Source organism: Salvia hispanica, chromosome 1, assembly GCF_029641045.1.
Source record: "Salvia hispanica isolate PSC_SH4W2 chromosome 1, Shi_PSC_v1, whole genome shotgun sequence".
Lineage (NCBI taxonomy): Eukaryota > Viridiplantae > Streptophyta > Magnoliopsida > Lamiales > Lamiaceae > Salvia > Salvia hispanica.
This window is the reverse complement of record NC_142692.1, coordinates 15,201,169-15,211,369: the sequence shown is the minus strand read 5'-3', so window position 1 is coordinate 15,211,369 and position 10,201 is coordinate 15,201,169. Positions and strand designations below refer to the sequence as shown.

General features: G+C 33.8%; 1 protein-coding gene across 1 annotated transcript; it reads left to right on the top strand.

Moving 5' to 3' along the window:
- The first annotated feature begins 1,725 nt into the window (after window positions 1-1,725).
- Window positions 1,726-7,582, top strand: LOC125224356 (cytosolic endo-beta-N-acetylglucosaminidase 1-like). Its single transcript, XM_048127743.2, has 11 exons — window positions 1,726-2,285; window positions 2,745-2,882; window positions 3,304-3,413; window positions 3,504-3,615; window positions 3,702-3,809; window positions 4,355-4,467; window positions 4,962-5,043; window positions 5,213-5,293; window positions 5,941-5,996; window positions 6,276-6,411; window positions 6,657-7,582. The coding sequence occupies exons 1-11, from the start codon at window positions 1,824-1,826 to the stop codon at window positions 7,383-7,385; spliced, it is 2,127 nt and encodes a 708-aa protein (XP_047983700.2). The 5' UTR covers window positions 1,726-1,823; the 3' UTR covers window positions 7,386-7,582.
- Window positions 7,583-10,201: the final 2,619 nt, after the last annotated feature.

The window sequence follows — 10,201 nt, the reverse complement described above, 5'->3', positions numbered from 1 at the left end:
CATATTTCCATTTTAATTTAACTATATTGAGATGTCTTTTTATTCTTTAATAAAGTAAATCTCATTTTTCTCTTTAATGTAATAGCTAGCATCTCTTATAGCATCTCCAATTAAAGATAAATAAAAAATGTATATCCCATATTTACCTTCTCAAAAAGTGAAATGCAAAAATTAACACATTTTCAAGGAAAAAATATATAAAAGGTAAATTATTTTCTAAATAAAATAATAGTACAAAATGCTTCTTAAAACATAAAAGTATAATATCATCTCAAATACCTTCTCCATTGGAAATGATTTTTATGAAAAGAAGACAAATATGATAGTTATAAGATTTTACCTCTCCATCAAATACCTCTTCAAAATGAGAAAAAGGTATAGTACATTCTTAAATATAATTTCCCTTGAAGAATGATTTTTCATGAAACAAAAAAGATAAATATGGTAGTTATAAGAGTTTATCTCTCTATTTAGCTTTCCTTTTGGAAATTAATGCTTAAACTATACTCTATTTCAATGGAAAGGAAAAGATACCTCTCCAAAAAAAAATTATATAATTAAAAAATAATTTTTCATAAAAAAACGATAAGTATGATAATTATAAGTGTTTATCTCTCCATTTACCTCTCAATTAATAATAATGTTAACTATACTCCATTTCTAGGGGACAAGTAATGTTATTAATATAACCAACAAGTCGAAAAATAAATATTTACGACAATCAATGAGAATCTTTAACTTTATGATCACGACTCACGAGTGCAGATTAATTACTACTCCATTGTGCATGTGCTCCGCTAATGAGGATATTCATAGTTTATAATAGAGATAACTTCATATTGTTCTTTGATATGTGATTTGGGCCTTTAAGTCCTTAGAATATACAGTATATGATATTATCATAGTTTTTTAGAAAAATTTTAAAAATACCATCACTTGTCTTTTATTTTTTTTTATTTTGCTCTAATCTCATTAAATCCATATCATTTAATTCTCTAATTATTTGAAGTTGAAGATAATAATAAGATTTGATTTTCTTTTATGAAAAAAATGATGTATTCTTTAATTAATTATTTTGAACATAAGAATTATTCGCTTCATTCCAAGACAAGAGGTGTTTCTTTTTTCATGAAAATTAGTAAAAAATTAATATTTAGAAATATTTCTCCAAAACTGCTCATTTTTCAGCCTAGTCATTTTACAAATTCAAAAGTAAACTCCAATAATCAACAAATTTATGTCATGTGAAAACATCCCATGATTTTGTCGAAATCCTTATAAAATTACATTTAATTTAATATTAATACGCGGTATACGCAAAAAAAAATTATTTAAATTGAAAGCTTTTTAAATTGAATATAATGCAAAAAATCAAAGCAATATTATAATGGTTTTGTGTTGTACGGATTGATATTTACCATTAGATTAGACGTTTTAATTAATTAAATTTGATTATCATGTGCCATCAACACTAGCATTTTATATTAAAAAATCCTAAGATTGATATTTGATCTTTTCTATACCATAAACTCAAGTTCAATTTTTTTTTTTATCATAACTCTTCATGTATATACATATTTTTTTAGACAAATTAATATAAATTTAAGGACACATATATGGAGTATTTATTTATTTATATTTTGAGTTAAAAAAAAAGGGAATTTGAGATTAGGAATTGATAAATGAATTTTCCACAAAATCGGAAAACCCAGAACGAAATTTGCTTAATTCATTGTAGCGCCAACGCAACAAGAAACGATATTTTCAGTGCAGAAGAAGAATAGTGAGTCAACTCAGTGGCATGAGGTCTCCTTCATTATCATATGATCCCCTATTTAAAATCCAATCACCCCAAAGCCTACGCTGCCCTCAAGGATCTCCGCTCCTTCCTCTCTTCACTTGCAATGGCTGATGATTCCTCCTCCTCCGCCGATCCTCCGCCGCCTTTTGATCCTCTCATCCCGGCCACTCCTCTCTCCTACCCGCTGCAGACGCTCGAGGAATTGGAGTCCCGAGCCTACTTCAGTTCCTTCCATTTCCCCTTCAACAAGGCCTCCGTCAAGCTCCCTGCCGCCGCCGCCTTGCCGAGCCGGCCGCGGACTCTGGTCTGCCATGACATGGCGGGAGGCTACACGGATGACAGGCTCGTGCAGGGAGGGGCCAACGCCGATGCGTTTGCGATATGGCATTGGTATTTGATCGATGTTTTTGTTTACTTCTCGCATAATCTGGTGACTCTGCCGCCGCCGTGCTGGACTAATACTGCTCATAGGCACGGCGTTAAGGTGTGATTGATTGATTGGTTGGTTAATCGCTTGTTGTGTTCTATTTTGGGGAAAAGTTCATTTTGATCAGAGTCATAAAGTTTACTTTCACTCAATTTCGGATGCTTTTTTTGTTGTTTCAATTAAAGCTTGCTTTATGATGTGTGGTCCATCATGTGTTGGCGTTCATTTTGCTGTGATTGGGTTTTTGATAAAGGGAAATGATATTAATTGTCCTCTCTATAAAGAAAAAAAGTACTAGTATTCTAACTGTTACTATTTAGTTAGCTGGTGATGCCTTGAAGTTGTGGTTTTCAAATAGTAAAATTTGCACTATAGAGTTTCTCAATGGAATTTTGGACAAATTGTGATCACAGTTCTCAGTCACGTATATATTTTGTATTAGTATATTTGGATATGTTGATTATGTTCACATTTTAGGTTACTTATTGTATAAATTGTATTGATGCAACTCTGAAGGTATTAGGGACTTTTATCATGGAATGGGATGAAGGGAAAATACGTGCTGATAAACTGTTAGCTTCAAAGGATTCTGTTCGAATGTATGCTGACCGACTGACAGAGCTTGCTGTTGCTCTAGGCTTTGATGGTTGGCTGGTGAGCTTGCATATTTCCTATGTCTTATCTCAACTTGCTTTTTCACGCTTCATTTTGGTATCGTTGTCACATTATTTCAGTGGTTTTTTTCCTTTCTTGCAATTATTGAGTTTTGATGTCTGTAGTGTAGTGTAGTGTAGTGTAGTGTAAAGGCTTTACCATACTTGCTTTGCATAATTTGTACTGAGCTGTTTCTGAGATCAGCATGTCTGCTTCCATATATACTAACAGCCAGTTTATCTGATCCACAAGGTCATTCAACATAGCTCAAGTTTTAAAAAAGGAGTTTTGATTGACTGTGAATCATTGGGATGCTAAACATTAAGCGAACATGGGGCAGAATTTATTGGGACTTAGTTCTTTGATTTAGGAAAGAAGTTGTCAAAAAGTAATAAATTTGGTTAACTGTTCATATTGGCAGATCAATATGGAAGTCAATTTGGATCTCGGACAAATCCCGAACCTGAAAGAATTCATCAGCTATTTAAGCCAGACCATGCACTCCTCGCTGCCTGGGTCTTTGGTTATATGGTAATGACAGCATTTACTTCTTTCTGTTTTGGAACTTTCTAGAGAACACAATTGAAGTACTACTATTATACTAATTGTGTGAGGCTACAGGTATGATAGCGTCACTGTTGATGGTGATCTTAACTGGCAGAATCAACTAAATGACAAAAACAAGCCATTCTTTGATTTATGTGATGGCATTTTTGTGAACTATTCATGGGAGGTAGTATTACTTTCCTACTGTATTTGTATATATATATGTATGTATATGGATAAGAACATATTGGAACTTTTTTTTCTGTGATACAGGAAGATTTTCCTAAGCAGTCGGCTGAGGTTGCAGCTGACAGAAATTTTGATGTTTACATGGGCATTGATGTCTTCGGAAGGGGCACGTATGGCGGCGGACAGTGGACTGTAGGTTTTAACCCGTCTCTCCTTAGATGAATAAAAAATGTATTCATTTTTGGTTTAGCCAAATATTTTACTGATATACTACTAACTTCTTACTTCTCAAGTTTCATCTAACCTCCATTTATGTCCCGTGATCATTGCATGTCTCATCTTAAGAGAGGGAGTATTATTTTCTTGTGCTACACAAATTATAAAGACTATAAAATAGATGACATCAAATACGAGAGACTTGTCTATGGGTTTAATCAGGAAAGTTTGGACTGGGATCTTTGTCCTAAACATGAATAAGGCACATGTAGGACATAATAGGATGCACCCATGTTGAGGTTTAATTCATTTAGTGAGTCTTTTATGCAATTTTGTTATAAATGGGATAGAAATTTTCAGTTATACAAACTCATATTCAGTGTTTGGAGCTTTTACATACTTGATAATTAATTTCTTTAAGCCACTTTCTGAATTAGAATTGTCTTGACTCGAAGTTATGTGAGTGAAGTGCAGTATAACCACAGAGAATTTAAAAAATATTATTATATCCTTTTATGCAGACAAATGTTGCTCTTGATGTGATAAAGAAGGCCGACGTTTCAGCAGCAATATTTGCACCTGGATGGGTCTATGAGACGAAACAACCACCTGACTTTCAAACTGCTCAAAATCGGTAATGGCTGGTACTGACTTATCTGGCCTATGGATCCATATTTATCTTGTTATGGTTATGATTGATACTTCTTGCTTACTAACGTAGCGGAGTGCATGAGGAGACATTAGTGTTTTGACATAATGAATGTGGTAATTCTATCTGGAGTACTAATTTCTCTGGATAAAATTAAGACCATGTGGATTTTTAGTGTAACCTGCACCACACTAGTCGAAGCTGGTTCCCTTTTGTGTTCAGTAATTCTTTCTATCCTTTAATATGGCTTAACTGTTGGATGCTGTGAAGGAAGATACTGTTTACCTAGTGGCTACTTCTCTAAGTTTTCTAACTTCTCCATGCCATGTAATGTCTCATCTGTTGATCTTCATGTAACATTACAAGACTTAAAATTTCTTTGGGGTTGACTTTTTCTAGCTTAATTCAATATTGCTCGTCAGCTTCACTCTGTAGGTTCTTTCTTATTTGCCATTCATTTGCATGGAATAAATTAACAGATGGTGGGGACTGGTTGAAAAATCATGGGGAATTGTCCAGAACTACCCAAAAGTGCTTCCATTCTACTCGAATTTCAATCAGGTACTTAACGTTTCATGATATCTGATTATCATCCTCATTTCATTTTACTTTTCTTCTTTGTAAATCTTACACATCAGTTTATCTGTCAGAAGTTTCATCACGTAGAGTCTGCAGGGCAACAAATTAACTAATTCATTGCTATATAAGAAAATGTGTAATATTGTCTCAGGGTCATGGTTACCACATATATGCTGATGGGAAGCAAATTTCCAGCAATCAATGGAATGACCTCTCGTCCCAAAGCTTTCAGGTATGCCTCCCAATGTGTTCTGCTCTAGAACAATTTACTAAATCACAGACATTTCTGGAACACCTCTAACGAAGGGACAAATAGTCTTTTTCGGAAGAACTTATTGTCAACCTCTTTCAGATATGAATCTATCTGATTCAGAAGGGAAGAACTTGCATCAATACTTCTGTTTTCTCAACTTCTGAAAATAGTGCTTTCCCTAGTAGAGGATGGAACTACTATAATACTGGATATATGACTTAAGCTATCATTAAATAAATACTAATTTGCGTATGTTGAGTCATATTTTTCACGTTTCAAGGAGAGTAATGATCAAGGGTTGAGAAATTGATTGGGGTATATGTATTTGTTAGACTTTTGAAACAGAAAGGTCGTTATATCGCCATGGTTATGCTAGAGCGATAAGCCTTTCGTTTTCTGTTAGTTACCAAGCAGCAGTTGCTCAGTCAAGTACCTTAGGCTGTGCAACAAAGGATATAACTGATTTAACTTCAAAATAGATTACAAAAAAATGTCAGCACGGTCATCTGATCACGTGTTTAAGCACTAATCAAATGTAGGGGATAGTTACTGATTGATTGTGCAATAGTTGATCTAACTACTCAGCATATCTTTTCCATCATCCTGACCCGTGGACTTTGTTACAGCCTTTCCTTGCGTACTCTGGAGACACTAAGACTGAGCCGATCCAAGTCTCAATTGAGTAAGTTGATTCACTTTATTATCAAGTACTTTTGGGTTCCCTTTAGCTGTTTCTACTTTCTAGTTCTTATCAGTTTTCAATAATTTTTTTGTCGTCAACTAAGAAAATCATCTTTTAATTTTGAATATTTTTCATACCAGCTGCTGAATTGGAAATTTATTAAATTTAAACAAGCCCGTGAAATGTAAACTTGAAAATGTGAATGCTTATCCGTGATACTTCTACCAATGCTTGCTGAACCCAATACTTGGAAATGTGACATTTATATACTAATTACAGTTTCAAAGGAGCATCTTACAGCGGGGGAGGAAGTATCACATTTGTAGGAACTCTCGATGATAAAGCTGAATTTAGAGCGCGTCTCTTTCACGGAGAGCTACCTTTGCGGAACTCACCAGTACACTTCACATATTCTGTAAGACTCTAACTCAGAAATTCAATATGCTGTGTAATCTTAATTGCTTTCTTTTCACAGCTACAATGCACTCCCATTCTTAATTTCATCAAAAGTAAGTGATGGACCAACAAAAGATGAATTTGGATCCATAAGAACCTTAGCCACTTTTATAAAATCGGAACCTGATACAACCTCACGCTCTTGATGATATAATGATCTTTGTGACTACTTGAACTCATTATCTGATGAGATAACTCATGAAGGTTAAATCAAATGGGAACTCTCTCCTAGGCCTCGCTCTTGGTTTCTCTTCTGCCAGCAACGAGAAAAAGACAGTACTTCTTGCTGCATCAGGAAATACCTTGCTAACCATGACCCAGTTCTCAAGCCGTTTCACTAGTGTTGTGATGCCACGACGAGTGACCAAGCTGGATCAAGAACCCGGATGGATCATTCAAGAAAGCAGCATCAACATGGCTGGACACATATTGACAGAAATCCAGGCCCTATGCTACAGACCAAAGCCAGAAAGGTCTGCTGCTGATTACGTACTTTCTCGTGCTCCATCAGAATACTACGCAGTACTCGGAGACCTTAAGATCTCTGCAGATGGTGAGAATACAAATTTCCCCCCATCGGATTCGTGGAACGTTTCTAGCGAATTCGTGAGTTGGACTTCCGGTTCACAAGGGTCCAAGAACCTCAGTGTCAAAATCATTTGGCAACTCAAAGCTGGTTATGCTGATCTTTTCCTAAATTACAACATATTCGTTGAGAAGCTCAATAGCCCATCATCTGGGACCCAGAGTCGACTATCTGAAGTAGCTCACGAGTATCTTGGGGAGGCGGCCGTGAAATCCTTTTACATATCTGACCTCGAAGTCCCTTCGGGTACTTCTTTTCTGAAGTTCATAATTCAGGTGCGTGGACTTGATGGCACTTCTCAAAAGCTTGAAGATGCCCCATTTCTGCAACTGAAAGTTGAGGGTTGATAAAATTTAAATTATTCTCACGTTGCTTATTTCCATTTTACAATAAGTTGAGGGTTGAACTTTTATTGTTGTTGTAGTATATTAAAGTTATAGCTATTGATGTTCTAACCTGAATGGTTTTCACTATTCAGTTACACATCCAATTGTAACATTAAAAGATAAAGCAGGTTAAATGGATTCAAGCAACTTTTTATTTATCATTTGTACAACTTTAACTCTTTAAGTATATCATTCAAGGATTAGTACTAAGGAATTAGTACTCCACAAGGATGGACACAAATGCAAAAATTGACTATTTTTAGTAAGAAAGGATAGACATAAATAGAATGATAGGCCATCTTTTTGGACGGAGTGAGTAGTATTTGTCTTGAAAGGTTGATTGTTTCTTGTCATCGTGATTCTTTTTGCTTTCACAAACTTTGGCTATTTTCCGATTTTTGCCACAACTTCAAGTGTAGCATATAATGACATGAACTCATTCGGACCGTGCAAATTTTCCTTTCGACCTGACCGTGGAAATTATGTATTGCATTGGTTTTATAGGAATAATATTTCTTTTGACACGAAAAATGTAAAAGAACCATCAAGTTAGAGTCGTAGACGAACCGGCATTCTTGCCTTTCGTGTGATTTTTAATTTTTTTTTATTTGTGATCATATATGTGATGGATCATTTGAGATTACTCCCTTTGTTCATCAAATGTTGTACACATTTGATTTGGTTTTTGTTAGTGACATATGAGTCATATTTTTAAGTTTTACTATAATAGAATATGAATGTCATGAGTTAGACCATCCCCAATCGTACACCAAAACTCATTTTTGGTGTAGATAATTTCTCCAACCGTACACCAAACTCAAACCCATTTTTGGGGTTTTCAATGGAATAACACCAAATATGGTGTTTACTCCAAAATTTTGTTAGACAAATACTCAAAAATGGTGTAAACTTAAAGATGGTGTAAATGGTTGGAGTAAAACTACTTTTTGGTGTGACGTATACTCAAAAATAGGTTTGAGTTTGGCGTAAATGGTTGGAGATGGCCTTAGTGGAGAGTGAAGTCCTGTGTCAAAATTAGAAAGAAAAAAAAGGCAAAATAAACAATATTATGTAGATAAATCGACATGGCAAATGTGGATAACATTTGGCAAACGGGAACGGGAAGAGTACTTTCGTATGAAAAAAAAACTTAGTTTTGACTTGATAAATATTGATTTTGAATTTTGAAGTAATCAATATTGATAAACCATGTCAGAATTCAGAAACAAAAATCGCTGCATTATTGTATTTCAGCAATGTGGGGGGCTTCTGCCATTATATCTTCTTCAGCCACAGCCGCAGCTCTCTTTTTTTATTTTCTCACTCGTGAAAATTACACAATAAAGTTTTTTTGTGAATATGCCTCAAAATAACAATTTCATTGACCGCATCACATTGTCATTTATATAAAATCTGAATATGAAACATTATATGGAGTATATTTTTAATCAAATATTACTATTAATTTATCTAATTGTACTGTAATATATAATGTTTATATTTTTATTAGATAAGCAATAATATAAAGGTGAAACAGAGGAATTTGAAATAATTTTGACCAAAAAAATTGTTCTAAATTTGACAATATTTATTCTGCATCTTAATTACTTATTACAATATCGATTATTGGAATTTTAATCTAAAGTACTACTCATTATATTAGATGAACACAATTTGCAATTTTACTTTTAAATAATTATTCATTAACATTTAATTTCTGTAAATGTTCATATCTAATTAAAGTGGTGAGCTTAAGAATTAAGATGATTAGGTACTTCAGAAAATATATAAAACGAAAAACGTGTAAAACAAAACAATAAACATTGCTTATGATTTAGTAAATGATTAAAAGAAAAGTATAACTGATGCCTCACTGTTGCATATTAAAATCTCATAATGCCCTTACCTTCTAAATGATGGCATTTGAGCCTTTTCGCTATGATCATGGTGCTAATTTCACCAAAATATATATTTTGTAAACTTGGACTAATTGAATCGCAATAATTAGTGGACCCTTATCTTTTCCAAATTTTACGAGAGACACCTTTCCACTACACCCATATAACACGAAATAATTTTAATAAAAATCTCAAAATTTATGTCATATTGAAAATTATATTCTTACTTTAAAAATATTTTGCTTTGTAGGAGTAGTAAATAGTTTAGGCACTCCAGTCAAACAATACAATTCAAAATTGATTGAAATTTTTTGAAGGCTATTTTCTGACTTGTATATTTATTTTTCGTTATTATCAATTTCATGTAATGAAACTTGATGTGAAAAAATCAAAGCTTTTCAATAGTCCAAATTGCATTCAGAACTTTTAACAATTAAATCGACAACATGGGATAATAATATATATATGAAATGTTTAAAATGCTCAGGTTTCAGGTCGAGACTCGTGTTAAAACTACGAATGGACGAATTTCCGCAAATTGAAATTATCTTGAAACATTTAAAATTTTACAATCAATAATTATTTATAATAGGAATATAATAAATCATATCTTAACCTGAAACGCAATTATTTATAATTGGAATATATAAATCATATCTTAACCTGAAACGCAAACGCAGTAATTAAATCTGGAAAGCTAATTTTAGAGCATTGGAATATCAGTGGCCCCCACTCCAGATTTATCCGTGAGTCCGCCACGCTCTATTCACAACCTCTCAATCCTCTCCATCCACGTGTCCTCTCATCCAACGGCTCCCATCTCCCAACCTCCCTTCGTTTCCACAAATCATTCATATCTTCCTCTCGCTGTCTCTCAAA